The 19377-nt window shown below is 44.3% G+C and overlaps 1 protein-coding gene, 1 long non-coding RNA gene and 3 other non-coding genes across 9 annotated transcripts; 1 reads left to right on the plus strand and 4 right to left on the minus strand.

Moving 5' to 3' along the window:
• Positions 1-841: 841 nt before the first annotated feature.
• LOC138207883 (uncharacterized) lies at positions 842-2314 on the minus strand. 3 transcript variants are annotated; one of them, XR_011179045.1, is made up of 5 exons: positions 2263-2314; positions 1711-1750; positions 1380-1419; positions 1089-1132; positions 842-965 (listed from the first exon to the last, which is right to left on the minus strand). It is a non-coding gene; the product is annotated as an uncharacterized lncRNA (long non-coding RNA). The 3 variants fall into 3 exon arrangements; XR_011179046.1 differs by lacking the exon at positions 2263-2314 and adding an exon at positions 2016-2252; XR_011179044.1 differs by lacking the exon at positions 2263-2314 and having other exon boundaries at positions 1711-2252.
• On the minus strand, positions 1216-1306 carry LOC138207982 (small nucleolar RNA SNORD88). The gene has a single exon (XR_011179060.1). It is a non-coding gene; the product is annotated as a small nucleolar RNA SNORD88 (small nucleolar RNA).
• LOC138207977 (small nucleolar RNA SNORD88) lies at positions 1495-1587 on the minus strand. Its single transcript, XR_011179056.1, has one exon. It is a non-coding gene; the product is annotated as a small nucleolar RNA SNORD88 (small nucleolar RNA).
• LOC138207981 (small nucleolar RNA SNORD88) lies at positions 1847-1938 on the minus strand. Its single transcript, XR_011179059.1, has one exon. It is a non-coding gene; the product is annotated as a small nucleolar RNA SNORD88 (small nucleolar RNA).
• A 2079-nt stretch (positions 2315-4393) lies between the features above and the next one.
• LOC138207842 (protein kinase C and casein kinase substrate in neurons protein 3) lies at positions 4394-18947 on the plus strand. Of its 3 annotated transcripts, none has more exons than XM_069165375.1 (10): positions 4394-4672; positions 7268-7335; positions 12551-12707; positions 12805-13040; positions 14197-14352; positions 14992-15167; positions 15839-15959; positions 16088-16158; positions 16263-16342; positions 17033-18947. In XM_069165375.1, the coding sequence occupies exons 2-10, from the start codon at positions 7276-7278 to the stop codon at positions 17140-17142; spliced, it is 1167 nt and encodes a 388-aa protein (XP_069021476.1). In that variant the 5' UTR covers positions 4394-4672; positions 7268-7275; the 3' UTR covers positions 17143-18947. The 3 variants fall into 3 exon arrangements, with proteins under 3 accessions (XP_069021476.1, XP_069021477.1, XP_069021478.1); XM_069165376.1 differs by lacking the exon at positions 4394-4672 and adding an exon at positions 4698-5183; XM_069165377.1 differs by lacking the exon at positions 4394-4672 and adding an exon at positions 6020-6040.
• The last annotated feature ends 430 nt before the right edge of the window (positions 18948-19377 follow it).

The following is a 19377-nucleotide window of genomic DNA, read 5'->3' on the forward strand; positions in this document are numbered from 1 at the left end:
CCTCCACGTGCCTGTATCACTCCCTACAACGCCTGGGCGTGCTCCTGAGGAATCTCCTCCCAGACCTGGATCAAAGCAGCAGTCAACTCCTGGACAGTCTGGCGTCGGTGGACGGAACGAGACACGATGTCCCAGATGTGCTGGATTGGATTCAGGTCTGGGGGACGGGCAGGCCGGTCCGTAGCATCGATGCCTTCATCATGCAGGAACTGCTGACACACTCCAGCCACATGAGGCCGAGCATTGTCCTGCATCAGAAGGAACCCAGGGCCCGCTGCACCAGCATATGGTCTTCAATGGGTCTGAGGATCTCATCCCGGTACCTAATGGGTCATTTTGTAGGGCTCTGGCAGCGTTCCTCCTTGCACAAAGGAGCAGATAGCGGTCCCGCTGCTGGGTTGTTGTCCTCCTACGGCCCCCTCCACATCTCCTGGTGGACCGGCCTGTCTCCCGGTATCTCCTCCGTGCTCTTGACACTGTGCTGACAGACACAGCAAACCTTCTCGCCACAGCGTGCATTGATGTGCCATCCTGGATGAGCTGCACTACCTGAGCAGCTTCTGTGGGTTGGAGACACCTCATGCTACCTCTAGTGGTGAGGACGCTGGCAAAACGCAAAAGGGACCAAAAATCATCCAGAAAGGACGAGGACAGAGAAATGGTCTGTGGTCACCACCTGCAGAACCGTTCCTTTATAGAGTTGTCTTGATAATTGCCTCCTTTCCACCTGTTGTCTGTTTCATTTGTACAACAGCAGGTGAAACTGATTCATAATCAGTGTTGATCCTAACTGGACAGCTTGATTTCCCATGAAGTGTGATTAACTTGGAGTTACATCGTGTTGTTTAAGTGTTCCCTTTATTTTTTTTTGAGCAGTGTATTATACCATTAGGAGAAAAAACAAGAAATACAGAGAATTGCACCCCAAAATAAAAAAAAGATGACGTCTGCAGGGAGACTGAAACCTAAAAAAACACAAACAGGAAAACAGCGATTAGAAAAACAAACAAACAAAGTCAAACAGAATAATTCTAGTCAGAGAAGGTTTTAAATGTTTGTCAGACATGGAGGAAGAGTTGGACACTCACCTGATTCGTGTCCAGTCTGCGAGTGTCCCCACTGGTTAAAAAGCCTGAGAAGACAATCCAAAATAAAAAAAAAATTATTTTACTTTGTTGTCATGCCGATTTATTCTCCCTGTGACATGCCATCATTTATCTCCTCAGAAACTCTGGCTTGTCAGGGCCAGAGACGCACGTCTGTCCTTCATGCACTCAGAGCCCAGTGCAGGTCATCAGGGGAGAAAGGAGCGCAGATACATGCAACACTTTTTTTTAATTATTTTTTTAAAAACGATAAACGCATGACCTTCGACCTACCTCTGTAGGGCTCGGCTTGATTGCAGGACTTCGAGAAGACCTTGAAAAGACAAAAAGAAAAGACATTACTTGACATTACCGGGAGCTTCGTCAACACTTCTGACGGAGGTTCATTTATCTCCTCAGAAACTCTGGCTTGTCAGGGCCAGAGACGCACGTCTGTCCTTCATGCAGACTCGGAGCCCAGTGCAGGTCATCAGGGGAGAAGGAGCGCTTATCGCCCTCAAGTGGACACGGAACGTAATTACACACGTGGACTATGAATTTATTTATTTTTTAAATTAAAAGACTCTTTCAGTTTAGTCCAGGGATGTTTCAACACGTGACCTACCGTTGTAGGGTGCAGCTTGATGGGAGGAATCTCAAAAGACCTGAAAAGACCAAAACAAATAACATCTACGTTACTGTACAGTTTTAAAGAATAAACATCGACTTTAACCGACACGAGGTTCATTTTTTATTTATTTTTTCTCCTCAGAAACTCTGGCTTGTCAGGGCCGGAGACGCACGTCTGTCTGCATGCAGAATCAGAGCCCAGTGCAGGTCATCAGGGGAGAAGGACCGCCAATACGAGGACTGTTCATTCATTTAAAATTTGACGAAATAACCTTAATTCATGGCAATAAAGATGCTCACGTGGTCGTTCCTGCAAAGCAAAACCCCGTTCACAAATGCGTCGGTTTAATGACACTGCACAGCACGAGCCCCGGAGGTGCCCACGTGCTTTCGAGTCGATGCCACGTGGCGGTCGTGTTCAGTTTGTTCACCGGAGTGGGCAGTTGGTAAGTCACGTGCGACCACTTTCAACAAGTCCTACATTTAAAAGAAAAAAGAAAGCTATAGAGTGAAATAAAAAAAAAATAAAAAAAAAAAATCAACTCACCATTTCCGACAGAAATGACACCGCCGAAGCGTCCGACTGCTTCGGGGGCTGCTTCGTTATGGCAATGGCGGCCGTGGGCAGCTACTTATAAGCTCACTTACCGCCACCTAGTGGACGGGAGGGGCGCGTGTAGACGTAAACTTAAAAAAAATAATTTTTAACCAGAGACTAAAGTGTAGTTTTAATATGTGACCAGCAGAGGGCAGTGTATAACTGCGACCTATTACATCAACACCACAGCCACTATGATCTCAAGCATTAAGACAAACGTAATAGCAATTTATCTTTTTTTTTTTTTTAAATAGACAGAATACAGCTGTGTGTTAAAAAAATAAGCAACACAAAAAAAACAATGTAAAAAGAAAAAGAAGATCTAAAAAAAAAAAAAAAAGTGAAATAGCCTAAATGTGCATTGTGCACTGTAACCACCAGAGGGTGGTGTAAACACAAATTATAACAACTTCGGACAACTGTTGATTCCCTGTTTCAATGTCAAGCGTGACACAAAAGCGTACTAAATACGTCAAAATAAATAAATAAATACTTCTACTTGTAAAAAATAACTTTATGATTCCATGAAAAGTGATATTAAACATAACACAGAAGGTCCTCTCGCATACCAGGACATTTAAATAGCTTTTAATCTGTCACAATATTTGAACCCAGAGCTGTAAACTCAGTTTCAAAGTGATCAGTTAATATAATTTAACCTTAACCGAGAAGAATAATGATGACAAGTCATATAACATCACATCAATTTTGGACTCCACCGGCACAGCTCTGTAAATCAGTGAAAGACCCCAAGGTGAAAATAATGTGGGCGTCTTAAAATATGCCTCTTTTTTAAAACTATTTCTTAGACCTGTCTTTAAAAAAAAAAAAAAAAATTCTACATGAAATTGAAGGACATAATAAATGTTACTGCGATGTTGCTGTTTAAACAAAACAAGATGAAGTGGAACTAACTGGGCATTGTGGAAGAAACAAGATATAAATGATGTAAATGATCTGCACAAACTACAAACTTATGGGATATCGTGTGCTGCACACTAAAGGAAGGGGGATTTTAATATATTGGTTAAACTGCCAAAATGTCGACAAAAACTAGTCACCCCTTGTTCGACTGTACATTTAAATTCAAGTAGAACCAAGTCAGTGATTTATTGGTGATTCAGGCATCACTCAGTTCAATTGTTTCCTTGTCAGAATTTTTCCTACCACTTTTATGAGGGAAAAAAAAAAAAAAAAAAGAGTTATAATCACTATAATATATCTGTATATGTACGAATACACGCTGCCGGTAATTTAAAGCCCATCCCACCTGTTTGACATTGTCCTGTCTCGTATAACTTATTATCAGTTTTAATGAGAGACTCTCGCGGTGTTGTCATGACACGTCTGATTAAAGGATCACTGACGCAGAGTCACTGTTTTCCTAAAAGCAGGTTGCGTGAGCACCGACGACGTTTACGGCTTCTCTGGTTTGTTTACACGGCGGGACGGAGTTCAGCATGGCACGGGGTGTTACGTCATGATGAGTGTGTGTGTGTGTGTGTGTGTGTGTGTCAAAGGCAGAGCTACTTTGAAGTCTGAAGAAGAATTGTTCACACACACACACACACACACACACACACACACACACACCGGATGTGTCCTCCAGCTGTGGAGGCGGGCCTACCAAACCATCCCGAGGGAGCACGTGGGGCCGAAAGACGATGGAGTTTCCATCATCTGCTCTGTGCTGCTTCTTAGTTTCTTTTGTGAAACAGTAAAACGTGGTTTAACAGGCCTGTTAACACACACACGCACACGCACACACACACACACACACACACACACACACACTCCGGCTGGGCAACTCGGCTGTCGTCTGACTCACTTTAAGAGATGCAAAAAAAAAAAAAAAAAAGATATGATATGACATACTTCATCGACACCAGCCCCCCCCCCCCCACCCATCACAGCCCCCCCCTCACCCCGCCCCCTCCCCGCCCCAGAGGGAGTGAATGGAAGAGACAAGTGGTGACGTACAAAGAACAAGAGAATAAGTTTCTTGCAGCTGTTTTGGTGAAGGAGGAGGAGAGAAAAGAGGAGGAGGAGGGTGGTGGTGGTGGTGGGGGGGGGGGGGGGGGGGAGCCAACTCATCTGACACAAGCAGTGGGCCAGAGAAAGGGGGAAGAGCGGCGGCTTCCAGGACGAGTGGAAAAAAAATAAAATAAATCCAAGTTGGGGAGAGGAGGTGAAAGAGAGAAGACGGGACGGAGAAAGGGAAGGAGGCCTCCGAGAGTCTGCACAAAGACTGGAGAGAAAGAAAGAAAGAAAGAAAATAAAAAGTTTTAACGAGTCAAACAAAAGAAGGAAAAACAAAAACCAAGAGGGGGATTTGAAGCAGAGCTCAACGTCCAGAGAGGTAAGGAGCGGCTGCTTCACCCAGATCTGACGGAGCTCCTATTTCTGCTCTCGGTTCATTTGTTGCTATATATTTCCTTCATTGCAATGCGTGTGTGTGGAGTTATGCGTGACAGATGAAACGGGGACAGAGGGAGGAGTGTGTGTGTGTGTGTGTGTGTGTGTGTGTGTGTGTACGTGCGCGTGTGCGCCGCGCGCGCGCGCGTGCAGGATCCAGGGGTGAGAGAGTTTGGTTGGATCGGAGCTCCAGATGGACTGTTGAGCTTCAGGTTTGAGCCTGCTGGTTGGGTTGTTTTTGGGTTGTTTTGTTTTTTGAAGGGGTTGAAGTTGGGAAGTTTACACGCTGCAAGTTTTTTTTTTTTTTTGAATTAACGCGATTTACTGGAGCAAAAGTAGACTTGTTAAAAAAAAAGAAAAAAGAAACCCCCCCCCCCCCTCCTGAGGGAACAAATTTGCAATCTGACATGCCAAGATAAAGCCTGGAGGACGTTTAGATCGGAGCTCGTAAAACGGTAAGTCCAACTTTTTCCTCGCAAAACAGCATGAAAAGATATGTTTTACCGTTTTAACATACATTGTTTTTGCAGCTCACTTAAAGTCACCCAAGTAAGGACTTACACGGTGATATACCTGACGGATGTTAAGGAAAGGCACAGAAACTACAGTTTCATTTCTTCTTTTTTTTTACATGAAAGGTAAAATTTGGGTCAATCCTTCTTTTTCAGAGGACGTTTGAATTGACTATGAAATCCTTTTTAAAAGGCCTGTGAGGCGAACAAATTGATGAAAGCAGATATTGAGCTGCACAGCCTGCTTTTTCTCTCACGGGCGGACTGAAGCTCATGATGAGGGTTGAAACCGAAGCAGAGGGTGAGTTTATACTTCGGAGGATAAATCTTCAATACGTGAACACACTCGGTACAAGTCAGGCAAAGGAGGGGGAGGTGGGGGGGGGGGGACCACATCAGGGGACAGTGGAGCAACCCTCCCTTCCCCCCCTCCCCAAATTTTTCCCTGTGAGAAACCCGGACTCAGTCTGTATACCCCGGAGGAAAGCCAGCCAGCAGTGGGACAGGAAGTCGAGGTCAAAGGTTAAAAGGGAGGTCGATTCATTTTTTAAATTTTTTCTTTTTTTTTGCTACCTCCTGCAGGGTTGTGTAATCTGTGAACGGCCAGAGGACAAACCGAGGAAGATTTCAAACGGGGGAGGGAGGGAGGGGGAAGGGGGGGGGGGGGAGACATGACATGGGTCCCTTAGTGGGAGCATGTGATGCCCCGTGAACAGCAGGCTGCGGAGGGAAATCATTGGATCTAATTGTGCGCCTTGAGGGGGGGACGGCTGCAGGGAAGGAAGCAGAAGATGACAGAGGTGGAGTCTGGGTGGAGTTCGGCTTCGAGGGGGAGGGGAGGGTTGAAACACCAGAAGGCAAAAAAAACAACAACAACAAAAACTGCTGTGTGGTTAAAAATTTGACTGGAAAAGATTGTTTTTTGTTGTTGTTGTTTTTTTTTCGTAGTGCGACCACATGAGTATAAAATGTGGATCACTGAAGGTTTTTGGGGTATATATATATTTTTTCTTTTTTTTTTTCTTTGTGAGAATTGGTGTTGTGTGTGCGCACGCGTGCTGTTTTCTATTTATTCGTATAATATTCAATGGTAGAGCGAGGCGAGGCCACCGGCATCGGTGCGGGTGACGGGACGTGTTTGACCCCCTGTTTATTTTTGGGACAGCTCGTGTTTCAGACGCTGGGAATGCTGGGAGAGGGACTGTCCAACGCTCGCCGGTGTTGTCAGAGCTCGTTAATATACGAGCCTCCATTTACTGCACGCCGGCTGGTTCAAATTTACGGCACACATCAACTTCCAGAAGCAATTCCAACTCTTTAATGGGTGCCAGCGCAGCCTCCATTACACGCTCCAGACTCGCACGTGTTACACCTGCTTTACACCCTCATATCCGTCCTGACAGCGGCGCGTTTACAAGACGGGGATATTAAATGCTTTCAATAGCGTAGAGCCTCAAATAGATACACACAAGGAGAGAGTATTGATTTCCCACCAGCCGTCCACGGAGCTCACCGGTGACTTCCGTTGCTGCCGAGGGCTTTATGGGAAGTGGAGTAGCTCAAGTAATTTAATAAAAACAATTTTTTTTTGACTGAAATAAGCAAGCAAAGAAAGAATTTTTTTTTTTTTTAAAGTTGGCGTAAAGTAATCAGGCTTTAATCAGTCAGGTGAAAGTAATTAATTAGTTACAGCCAAATGGATAATTTGCTTGAATAGATAAAAACAACTATAAATCAACACTTACATTTAGATGTAAAAGACAAAACATTTAAAAAAAAAAAGTTAGCTAAAAGTTGAAATAGGTAAATATGAAGCATAAAAAGGTTAACGGAACGGCTGAAATAGGTAACACTCGATTATATGTCCAACATCTACCGCAAATAATAGAGCACAAATTCAAGTTTCCGAGCTCCAAAGTCGGGGCGCAGAAGTAGGAGACGGTTCCATCTGAAGCCCGGCGGGCCGATTAAAAGGCAGAAGTTAAGAACCGCAATCTAAACTAACTATATATTCTTTACTTTCTCAGAGAACAGGATGTCGACCCTGCCGTCGGAAAACAGCCCTGAAGATGCCAACAATCGCAGCTTCTGGATGGTACGTGTACTTGGAAGTGTGTGTCTGTGTGTGTGTGTGTGTGTGTGTGTGTGTGTGTGTCTGTGTGTGTGTGTGTGTGTGTGTGTGTGTGTGTCTCCAGATATCTTCTCCCTTCGGTATCTCGTGTCGGAATGACCTCCCAGTCAAAACAGGCCCAACGGTTCAGTCGCTGCGTCTCCTTGTAAACAAGGCTGTGCTTTCATTTATTTTTTTGTTTTTTTTTGTTGTTTATTTGAAACGCTCCCCGAGCTGCCCTCCTCAGACCGAAACGGGCTCTCGGAGAAGGCTTTTGTGATACCGTGTTTTCGGCTCATTAGGTATTTGATTGTCTGCGATTGCTCGAACAGACAGCGTTTAGACGGTGTACAGCTGAGGGGGGTTCGAGTCCCTCCGGGGATCCGGGACATGTTTTTTCCATTTGCGCTCCTGCTCTCTGCAGGATCGCTGCTTTGTTACGGTTTCTGCTCAATGTTTGTATTCGTGGGCTCTTTTTTTTTTTTTTTTTTTTTCTCCGCAGGATGACAGAAAGCTGCACTGTTAATGTGGAGTTCACACGTTGAGTTTAAAATGGGCCGATGTTGTTGTTGTCTTTTTCTCAAAGGAGTAGTTGCACCTTTTTTAATATGCAAACAGCCAGCCGGGCTTTGTTCAAAGGTAATAAAATTCATCTCGTCTAATTAATGAATTAAAAAGAGTAAACAACATTTGGTTTTGCCGGGGGGATAAATCCCAGGCTATTCCTTAACCAGGTGGTGCAGTGACTTCCTGCAGGATCCTCCGCTGACAACCAGACTGCAGTGTTTTAGTGAGCTGTAGAAGTGTTGGTATGCACCCCCCCCCCCCCCAGCCCTTCCCCCTCCCCCCCCACACACACTCACACACACACACACTTCCACCTCTTTGTGCGAGGGCTAACAGGCCTGTGGCAGGATCTCCTCATTTAACTCTCACAATAAAGACAACGAGCACAAATATTCCAAAGATATTCCTTTAAATCATTCAAGGACGGTTGAGCATCAAACACGGTGTGAACTTAACATTTGGAACAAAAGCCAAAACCAAGAGGTGATTTCTTTTTTTTTTTTTAATTTCTTTTTTGCTATTGTAAAGCTCCGACCAAGACAGAATAAAAAAAATAAATAAATAAAGATAAAATAACTTGCATATATATGAGAATCTCCCTGATAACATCTCATTGAGCAAAGTCAACGACGAGACGTGCAGAAACGCGGCTTTTTATTTCATTTCACTTTATTTATTTGCACGTGACCTTCGACATCCCGTCTCGGAGCCGTGAAACGCTTCCAACGCCGACCGTCTCGTTTCGAGCGCGCTGCCGCTTTAAATACGGGCTTTCGTCTCCCGCTGGCCTCGATGGGCTGCCCCACTTTCATCTCTACTCCCCCTCCTGTCATTTTTGGAAAGCCTCCTGTTGTGTTGGATGCGTTATCCAGGCCAGTTCCTGTCTGCGCCGGGCACGCCGCCTCGCTCGGGGGGGGCTGTCTTGTCGTCACACTCTGCAAACTGCAGCTCCGCCGGCTCGTATTCGCACCGTCGCCGCCACGTTAGCAGGGTTTGCGCTCGCGCCGGTCAGACGTGCTGCTTCCTGCCCGGTCGCACCGCCACCGCCGCCACGCCGCGCTATCTGCTATTAAACGCGACACGCCGAGATTTTGTGAGATCTATTTTGCCTTTTTTTTTTGTTTTTTTTTTCTCCCCCCCAAGTATAAAACAAAACATAACTGATTTTAATCTATTCCTACATATTTATTTTGGTTAATAATATTAAGCCTGCCATCGTTTCCTTTTAAACTGTTTCTGTAACTGCTTCTCCTTTTATACAGTTAGCGTTTCATAGTTTTGCTGTTACAGCCGTTCAAATAGTTTGATAAGAGGTGACTTGTGGCCTCGCGGCGCTCCTTCAGTCCGCCGACATCCTTCACTAATATTCTGAATGTGATCCGTTTTGTATGTGAAATGTGGGTTTTTTTCTCAGCAGAGGTCCGAAGCCGTTTGTCTTTGATTCTGCGTTTTGTTGCTTGGACGGCTCTCTCCAGTAGCGGATTAGCATCTGCTTCACAGATTGGCCAACTGGGTCTCAGCAGCGTCGCCGCCGGGCTCGAACCGGGATTCCTCAGCTGTTTCTGCTTAATGTGCAGACGAGTGAGGCGAGTTAGCGCCGACCACGACTGGAGGAAGGAGAGAGAGAGGGAGAGAGAGAGGGAGAAGGAGGGAGAGAGAGAGAGAGAGAGGGAAAGATAGAGAGTGAGAGAGAGAGAGAGAGAGAGAGAGAGGATACACCTCAATAGATTTTTGATTAAAGCATAAAAAAATACAGTGTTGCATTAAAAGCACATCGAGGGCTGTGATTGTTTTATTTATTCTTTTAAGGCCTGTTGGAGTAGACAATAAATCACTTTTACAGTCCGGGTGCTGGTTTTCATACGTGTTTCACAAGAAATTGCGTGGCGGCCGAGTGATGAAATAAAGCCAAAAATATCTTTTTGAAAGTGCGAAGGGAAAGAAAAATACATGCTGCTAAAAATCTGAAAAGGCAAGAAAAGAATATGAGAAATGAAACTTTAAAAAGTAAACGATATATTCTATTGGAGATGTCGTTCATATTGATTTCCATGTAAAGACTGTAATTAACCACTAAATAAGGAGTCCCATTAGAGTTGAAGACCTTCGCTGGGGGGTCGAATTCACCGCCTGCACGAGGAGAGTCCGTTTGAACGGCGCCCTCTTGTGGCGTTCGCCACGTCGGCGCTCAAAATTGTCTTTAAGCCTTGGGTTCCCGAGTTGTGACGTGTTTGCCGGCGTTTGCAGGAAGGTCAGAGGTCGTGGAAGTTCACGTTCGGTCGGACGTTCAGCTGATATATTGTAGTTTTACTCGTGTGGAGTTTGTCTTCATAACTTAGAAGACAAATGAGGAAAACGTGGATCTTTCCTCAACGACCTCATCTTTTCCCTCCCGTGTCTTTGTATTTCCTGCATTAAACAAACCGTTAGCCTCTGTGGCTTCTAGACGCCCTCCATGTTGCCGTTGCCTAGCAACAGCGTTTATTTTTTGTATTTTTTTTGACAACATAACCACTTGAACGCCGAGCGCACGGTCTTTTAATACGAACCGTTACTCTGAAAAATAAAACATCGCCGTGCAGACAATTTGCCAAAGGTCGATTGAAAGATCGATCCAGAAATCGAGAAAAAAAAGCCGTGCGCCGGCGTCCGATGTATTTAATGCACACGGAAAGCGTGCGGCGTTTGCGCGTTGATTATACGACAGAGATACAATCTGCAGTTTTCCTGAGAAGCAAAACGAACGACACGAGGAACTGGAGCTTTAATTAGTTACGTCTGATGTGGTATTTACGTTAAATGCATCGCCTCATACGATTCAACAGGGCAACGTATGTATATAACTATATATGTATATATGTATAAATATCCTGTGGCGCTCAGACACGTCCAACCAGCTGTCTGAATGCGTCAGCGAGCGTCTGACGGAGTGAAGAAGAGAGTCGGTGTGAGTCGCCGAGCCTCAGCTGACGGCAGCTGCCAGGAAAATCCCAGAGATTTCCAAATTCCACATCCACAAACAACACACTTGCTTCAGAGATGTTATTACACCGCGGGGCTGCTGCTTTGCCCCCCTGTCCTCCCCGTCCGTCTGTCTTGTCTGTCTGTCGCCCTCGTATCCACGGCGACCACACCCCCACGCCGCTGCCGGACAGCTTACCTGGCCGTGAGGTGTCACTTGTGGCAGGGAGATGCGCTTTCATCTACTGGTTAGCTTAGCTTAGCGTAGCACCCGCCAAAATTTTTTTTTTAATTTAAATAAGACTGAAATAAGGAGCAGTTGCCAGGCAACCTTTCAGGAAGTTACGACTCACGGCCGAGAAATCTTTTGGCAACCGATAGAAACAAATTCTGGTTTCAAACTTTGATCTCTGCGTGGATTAAAAAAACGCTGAAGAGGCACTAAATGGAGTTCCAGCTGTGGTGATGAAGTTCACAACAATAAAGACGATTGTCTCGATGCCACAATAATTCCCGATTAAACAAAAACCAGGCAAGTTAGATCAAAGCAAAATTTATTTAAATTTACACTCAAATTCTCTTTTTTTTGGGGCCATAAAATAATCATCTGTCTTTAGTTTGCATGCCGATTATCTTCTATTAGTTCCACTAAAGAGTACTATTGTTTAAAAGTGCTGCAGACTGTAAACAAAGTTTACTCACCAGAAGAAAAAAAACAAACTACTCGTAGTACTATTCGTACTTTTACTGTATCAATAGTAGTTTTATTACTATCAATTAATCAATCAATCAAAGTTCATTTGTACAGCACTTTTGATAGAGTTTGGAGCTGTTCAAAGGGCTTCACAGATGATTGACAGGCCAATAATGAGAAAGAACAATTTAAAAACAAAATTAAACACAAATTAAAAAGAAAGACGAAAAACAACAATTTGAGCTAAAATAACAGTCGTGAAGTGAAATAAGGATTAAGAAAGTAGATAAAAAACAACAACAACAAGAATGAAGACAACAAAGTGCATTAAAGATTTAAAAGCTGTCATAATAAAAACAGGATAAAAGATTCGAACAGAGCAATAAAAGTATAGAAAAGTAATTAACAGAACGACGGAATCGGGGGTGAATACGTGAGTAGAAAAAGTAAAATAATAAAATGAATTCATTAATTAAATTAAAAGCAAGGCTAAAGGTCTATTACTAATAAGAAGCAGTAGTAAGTGGCAGCACGGGGTTGTAGTCGTTCTAATATGTCAATATTAGCGTCGTTAATAGAAGTACTACGATAATAATAATAATAATAACAGTCCTACCGACATGATAACAGTATAAGCAGCGATAAATTTAGTTTAGCTGCAGTCAGAAGAGTAAACAGAGGAGCTGCTGGCGGTTGTAGTCTGAGGATTAGTTTGTCTAATTCAGTTTTTACTCTCGACATGCTGGTTCCTCGCTGCCAGCTGCAAACTGAGCGCAGATGTTCCTCTCTGTGTTCTCTGGCATCCGAAAGACGAAACTGAAGAGAGAAGAAAAACCAAAAGAGTGAAGAGAACGCTGGAAAAAAAAACGAAACACGTCGAGCCAAAAACATTTCAAGAGGAGCTGCAGAGTTTTTAAGTCCGTTCAGCCTTCTCCGGGTTAACAGCACCTCCTCCTCTCTGTCCGTGTCCCCCTGCAGCCTGGGAACTATCAGCGCACGGTGAAGCGCACCGAAGACGCCTTCCAGGCGTGCAGCGACATCGTGGCGTGTTTCCAGGAGCGCGCGCGCGTCGAGCGTCAGTACGCGCAGCAGCTCAGCGAGTGGAGCAACAAGTGGAAGCCGGTCGTGGACTCCAGTAGGTGCAGCAGCCACAAGCAAAATAAATCTAAATCCTTAATGAACCTCCTCCTCCTCCTCCTCCTCCTGCTCCTCCTCCTCCTTCTCCCCCTCAGGTCCTCTGTACGGGTCTCTCATGAAGGCCTGGCAGTGTTTCCTGTCCTCCACCGACCGGCTCGCCTCCCTGCACGCCTCCATCTGCCGCTCCCTGGTGTCGGAGGACGGGGACCGGGTCCGGACCTGGCAGAAGGACTCCTTCCACAAGAAGCTCTTCGGAGGCTTCAAGGAGTCCCAGGACGTCGACGCGGGTTTTGCACGCGCTCAGAAGCCGTGGGCCAAACGACTTAAAAAGGTTTCTTTTCTTTTTTCTTTTTTTTATATACATATTTTTTTTAAGGGGTCAAAGCTCACTTCCTGTGTTTATGTTTGTTTGTGTTACACCAGTTTATACAAAATGACTCAAAGCTCTCAGAGACGCAAAATGCCAAATGGAAGTGAGTCTCGTCCGCGCTGTAAAAATAGACGGTGTTTTGACTTCTTGCCGTTTGTTTAAGTTGGAAATGTCATTTATTAATTGCTTGAATGAGGTTCGCTTCCAACTTTTGTCATTAACTTCGCAGCGAAGCCACAACTTTTTGCGTGCCCTCTGAAAACGATGGAAATAACTCCCGAACCCCCTTTTAAGTGGAGTCAGAACGAGGCTGGTGTCGTCTGGGATGGAAGTTAATTGTAGTTTAATGTTAAAATGTCAGAAAAGGTTGAATAGAAGCTGCAAATCTTTCCGTTTTTATTCGTCAGTTTTGTTTTTTTGTTCCGTTTAGTGAAGGTTAAACCGGATATCTTCCAAGATGAAACGCTGAATCCACATTCTCTTTCCCACAACTTCCTGATTCACATCAGTTCAGCTTCACACATCTGAACTCGCTGCGTTCTGTTTTTTTTTTTTTTTGGGGGGGGGGGGATCGTTCCTTTGTCGCTATCTGATTCCTCAAAACGACGAGCCTCTCGAATCTGCGCTTCGCTTGTTATTCGGGAGCAGCTCGGGATATCCGTCCACGCTATAATCACAAATCTGCATCAATATCGTACACCAAACCCCCCTTCAGGGAGTCCATCTTTCATACATACTAGAAAGTGACAGCGGCATCACAAACGAGCGCTCATTAAGAAAATGGCCTCGATTCAAACTCTATATTTAGAAAAACGGGAACCTCTTTTAAACTGCATGTATTGTTGCTATGACGACACAGGTTGCACAACTTAAAGGAAGTCGTAACTTTAAAGCGCAACGTGGTTCAATGCAAACAAGGATCTTTCCTGGACCCTAACAAAGTGGGTTTTTTTTTGTTTTTTTTTGTTTTTGTGCCTGAACGTAATGAAGAGGATCTAATTCAGGGAACGTGGGCTCGGAGGACTTTTTATTTATTTATTTTTTATAGAGGGAGGTTTTTTTTCTACCTGGACGCTTTACTAACCTGCTCATATGTCGTCCACCGATTCCTTCGCAGCTAGATAAAGCCAGGAGGGCGTACCATAAGGTGAGCCGGAAGGAGCAGGCGGCCAGGGAGCGAGAGATTCACGCTCAGGGAAACCCGGACGTCGCCATCGACAAGCAGAAGAAGATCCAGGAGGAGCGCGAGGTGGCCCAGCAGGAGGCCGAGAAGGTGCGACCACCGGCGCAGATCGTCGATGAGGCTCCATCTGATCCATCAGTTATCTCTGCTGGGTCAGGGTACCTTTAACAAACCCTCCGACAATGGGAGATGCTGCATGTCGTATCAGGTCAAATCAAAATTGACTCCGGGAGACTGGAGAGTGGTGAAGTGAACACCCTTCACTTCCAGGCATGTCGGAGAATTTAAAGAATTTAAGGCGAATGTGAAATATGTTAAAGACCCTCTCGAGAGGCCGTGTTTGGTTTGTCCCTTCTGGGCTACCGTAGAAACATGGCAGTGCAACGTGGAATGATTCTCAGGTGATTATAGACTAATAAACACATAAATATGAAAATTATAATACATTTATGCCAATGGATCTGCCCAAAATCGTGCACACGGAATTTTTAAACTCTTATTTTGTTTTCTAAATTACTTTTTTTTTGACGGTCCACATTTTTCTACGTAATCCAGTTCACAGGTCTCCAGAACGGCTTTAAAAAAAAAAAAAAAAAAAAAAAAAAAAAAAAATTTAATTTAATTTAAATTCAAAGTTGTGGTGACTTCCCAAGAGGCATGACAATCCTCAAAACGACATTAACATTTCTCACATCTGTCATCTGCCGTTCTGCTCTGAAATGTCCGCAGGTCCGCGGCCGCTACGAGAAGGTTCTGGAGGAGGTGAACCGCTACGCGCCGCGCTACATGGAGGAGATGGAGTCCATCTTCGACCAATCACAGGACGAGGAGAGGAAGAGGATCGTGTTTCTCAAACAGGCTTTTCTCTCCATCCACAAAAACCTGGACGTCACCAACAACGACAGGTGAACCACCGTGTTTTGTGTGTGTGTGTTTAGAGGTAAGCATGTTAAAATCAATAATTCAACTTCATTTAAGGCCTAATTAAAAGCACACGGATGTTTCTCGGGGACTTACTTCCACTCTAATACAGGAAATAATGGCCAATTACTTAATCAAATCTGCTGCAGTCACAGGGGGACGAGGGGTAGATGACAGAAATTATATACTCTATTAATCTGCTTAATTTAGGGGGAAATTTTATTGAAAAAAAAAGTGCAAGCAGATTATTTCCCAATTAGGGTTTAAATGAATAGTATAATCATCAGGGAAACACATGAATATCATTAGATGCCACATGAAATATGCAGCATGAATTTGTACTTATTGTTTTTATTAGATCATGCTGAGTACGTTGCATCATTGAGGTTACTTTGAATAAAACGGCAACACTTTTCTGTGATTGTTTGGAAGTTTTAATATAAAAAACAACAACAAGCACTTTTAAACATTTAGACTGAAGACGGAAATTTGGAGCGTTCAATATAAATGTCGCGCGAGCAGTCATTTGTTTCTGGAGTCGTTTTTATTATTTGGGAGAAATAACCTCTTCCAAGCGACTACATATTTAGGAAAGTCAGATAATATATAATATCATTCTGTGTTTTTCCTATTTGTCCACGGCTCGTCGTGTCAGCGTGAGGGCCGTCTACAACGAGCTGCACAACACACTGATGGCCATCGATGAGCAGGAGGATCTCCGCTGGTGGAAAAACACCCACGGGCCCGGCATGCCCACCGACTGGCCTCACTTCCAGGTATTTCTGTTTTTGTCCACAATTTATCTTAAAATTAAAAAAAAAAAAAGAAGAAAAAAAAAAAGTGCAGTTTGTTTGTTTATTGGTGTGCAATCAATTTCTTTGTTTTTATTCCAATTGCTTTTCAGGAATGTACACCTGAAAAGAAAACCAAAAAAGGGAAGAAAGAAGCGGAAAGGAAAGGAACAATAGAGAGGAGGCAAGTAGATTTATCCGAAAGGAAAACTGTTAACGCACTTTTTTACATGAATGTGACGCCGCGAGTCTGATCGAACATCTGTTTGTCTCTTCCTTGTCCTCCAGTGCGATGATCGGAGGGGTGAGAGTAAGAGCTCTGTACGACTACGATGGCCAGGAGACAGACGAGCTGTCCTTTAAAGCAGGTACACACAAACACACAAATGTGTAAAATATTAATTACCAGCAGTATGAATATTATTTTATAAAGCCTGCTGTAATTCGTCAAGCTGTTTGTATGTGTTGAATAATATTGTTCTTCAGAGCTGAAATTAGCCGATTGACCAAATAATCAGCTGAAGATTAATTTGCAACTATTAGGGGTAATTATGAGTTGGCTTTCTTGGCTTTTCTTTTTTTTGTTGTTGTTTTGGAGGGGATTTCCCTGGTAAATTATAATGGATTAATAAAGAGATAATTGGTAGTTTAATTAAGGACATAACTGTTGGTTGCAACCCTATTTTTTTTTTTTTTTTTTTTTTAAAGAAGAAAAGTTGAAAACGTCCATGATGGTTTTTTTTTTTTTTTTTATTTGCTAGTAGACACATCATGAGTTATTGCCACAGCAGATCAATTCCACTTTGTTGTCAGACAGTCAGTGTTTCCTATGTCACATACCGAAAGGACCAATCCCCTGTCAGGGCGGGGCTACAGGACGGGTGGGAGGAGACAGGGGCGGGGTTCATTTGCATATTCATAGTCTGCATGTACTGAATGAAGACAAGTTGTAAAGAGTTTCATGTGAGCCACTTTTAAGGCAATCAGGGATTATTTTCTTATTTTAACAACGGGAAATGACATGTTTATCCCCGCCCCCCACCCCCACCCCCCTGCAGGTGAAGAGTTTTTGAAGACTGAGGATGAGGACGACCAGGGCTGGTGTCGGGGGATGAAGGACGGCGGGTGGGAGGGGCTTTACCCGGCCAACTACGTGGAGGTGGTGTAGCCGCCGCGCGCAGGCCCGAACACAAAAGATCTCGGTTTTTTTTCTACGTCGCGCGCTTCATTTCACAGCCTGATTAAATGTCAGAAACACGAAACCAAATGCTGTAAAAAAAAAAAAAAAAAAAAAAGACAAAAAATCGACTCCAAGTAGCTGTTTGCCAAAGATACGAGTGCGATCGTTTTATGGGGGATATTTCAGCCCAAAGAGAAGCTCTTGAAGGATTTTTGACAAATGTTTTAATATATACAGTATGCATAGACAACTTGTACTGAAGCCATATGATAAACGATGCTTTACTGTAAAAAAGTAAAAAACGAAAAAAAAAAAAATAGCCAAATGCTGGATTTTTAAAAGGTACGCTATATAACTAACCATTTGGTGCTGAACTCGCTGTACAGGACTGCTTTTTATTTTTCACCTCAACATATTGTCATTACAATTCTCACCGAGCCTCGCAACGTACGAAGAAAGCGACGCTAACGCCGCGATTACGATTCATCCGAAACAGTCTTCGTAGATCGTGGCGTCGGGTTTTTTTTTTTGCGAGCAGGCGGACGTTATTAAGAACGTGGTTCTTCTGATGTCTCATTCACGCTTTCCTGTTTTGGTTTCATGACCCCACAACTTTCCTGTTTCGGTTGACTCTCCCGGCTCTCATGTTGTCGGCAGCGTTTTTTTTTTTTTTTTTCTCCCAGAAACAAAGCTGAAAGGAGAAGAACTGTTGGACCCGTGAACTCCAAGCTTATACACAAAAACAAAAAGCACAAACAGGAAAATAAATTACATCTAAATAAAAATTAAAAAAAAGATCATTTAAATGACCTTTAATGACCTATGAGTACCAAAAGTGCTTGTTTTCGCCGCTGGCGGGAAGATCGCGGGCCGAAATGTCGGGAGAGAGTTGAAAAGAGTCGGACAGCGGTTGGATTTTGTCGTGACGGAATACAGGAAGCCGAGCTTCGCGTTATCTGAGATGCACGGAATATAAATAAGAAGAAATCAATTGTGCCGAGAAAATGTCGCACGACACTTCGCACGGCTGTCGTAGGCGACCTTTGCTGGAATAAAGTTGTGGCTAGTCGTGCTACTAACAGATGCTAACATCACGCACCAAATTTACTTTGAACACAGAGTTAGAAATCCAAAAACAAAAACATCGGGGGTACAAAAGAGTTATTTTTGCTCCCGAGTAGCCGCCGGGCTTCTTTCTGGCAGTGCAAACTCTGTCTGTCGGACTTCTCGGATGACGTACTTCGGGGCTCCGACGAGGCTCGAGAGGTGGGACGTCTGTCTCGCCCATTAACTGCACGGTCGGCGGTTCGATCGGCGGCAGAAACGGGTCGAACGAGAGGCAGATCGTGGAGCCTTCTGTCCGTCGAGGTAGAAAAAGTGCTGCAAAAACAAAGGCCATTTATCTGTTTTTTTTGGGGGGGGGGTTTCTGGAGCGAGACGAGGCGAGTTTCTTAACGGCAGGAACTATTAATCACAATGAGGTCAATGTGATCTTCGTTTTTGAAACCGAGGCCATCGGAGCATCCAGGGTGCTTTTTTTTTTTGGGAGGAAAAAAAAAAAGAGGGTTCAGGTCCGAACGTGTCCGGGGACAACGATGCCATCTCTGTTCACGAAGTTTTGGAGATGGAGCCGATAGCGCCGCTCCGTACGCCACGGCCGCTCCTCGGAGATAAGCGGCCGTCCGACTGCGATATCAAACCGTCTGCTGCAGAAAAACAGCTTCCACGGTCTCGGCCTCAAACTCCGAATTTGTCTTTTTGGAAATAAAAATCAGAAACTGTTATAGAAATAAGTCGTATTGATTTTTGTGTGTTGACAGAGACACATAAGCATGCGTGTTTGTGAATCATTAGGCCATCATCCACTTGAGTCCCAGAGTCCCGCCTATGGATGTTATTACACGTGGAGAACGATGAGCTGTCACACACACACACACACACACACACACACACACACACACACACACACACACACACACACACACACACACACACTCGTACAGCAGTCCCTCCTGAAGCCGTGTGTCCGGGTCAAACGCTGCTCTTCATCCTCGATGATGCCACCACGGGGCGGCCTGACATCAGCGCGTGGCCATCTGCCAGGCAACCTGCCTCCGTGTTTGTGTTTACGCCGGCCGACGGCAAGAAGTGCAGCGATAAGTATATTGTTACACACACACACACACACACACACACACACACACACACACACACACACACACA

Source organism: Embiotoca jacksoni, unplaced genomic scaffold (assembly GCF_022577435.1).
Source record: "Embiotoca jacksoni isolate LCO1_2020_lvr unplaced genomic scaffold, fEmbJac1.0.p SCAF_34, whole genome shotgun sequence".
Lineage (NCBI taxonomy): Eukaryota > Metazoa > Chordata > Actinopteri > Embiotocidae > Embiotoca > Embiotoca jacksoni.

Excerpts from the sequence above, each read along its gene's own strand:
- LOC138207842 (XM_069165375.1), top strand. The coding sequence starts at position 7,276 with ATGTCGACCCTGCCGTCGGAAAACAGCCCTGAAGATGCCAACAATCGC. Across the intron at positions 7,336-12,550 it reads ACAATCGCAGCTTCTGGATG|CCTGGGAACTATCAGCGCAC; the intron begins GTACGTGTACTT and ends GTCCCCCTGCAG. Across the intron at positions 14,353-14,991 it reads CCCAGCAGGAGGCCGAGAAG|GTCCGCGGCCGCTACGAGAA; the intron begins GTGCGACCACCG and ends AAATGTCCGCAG.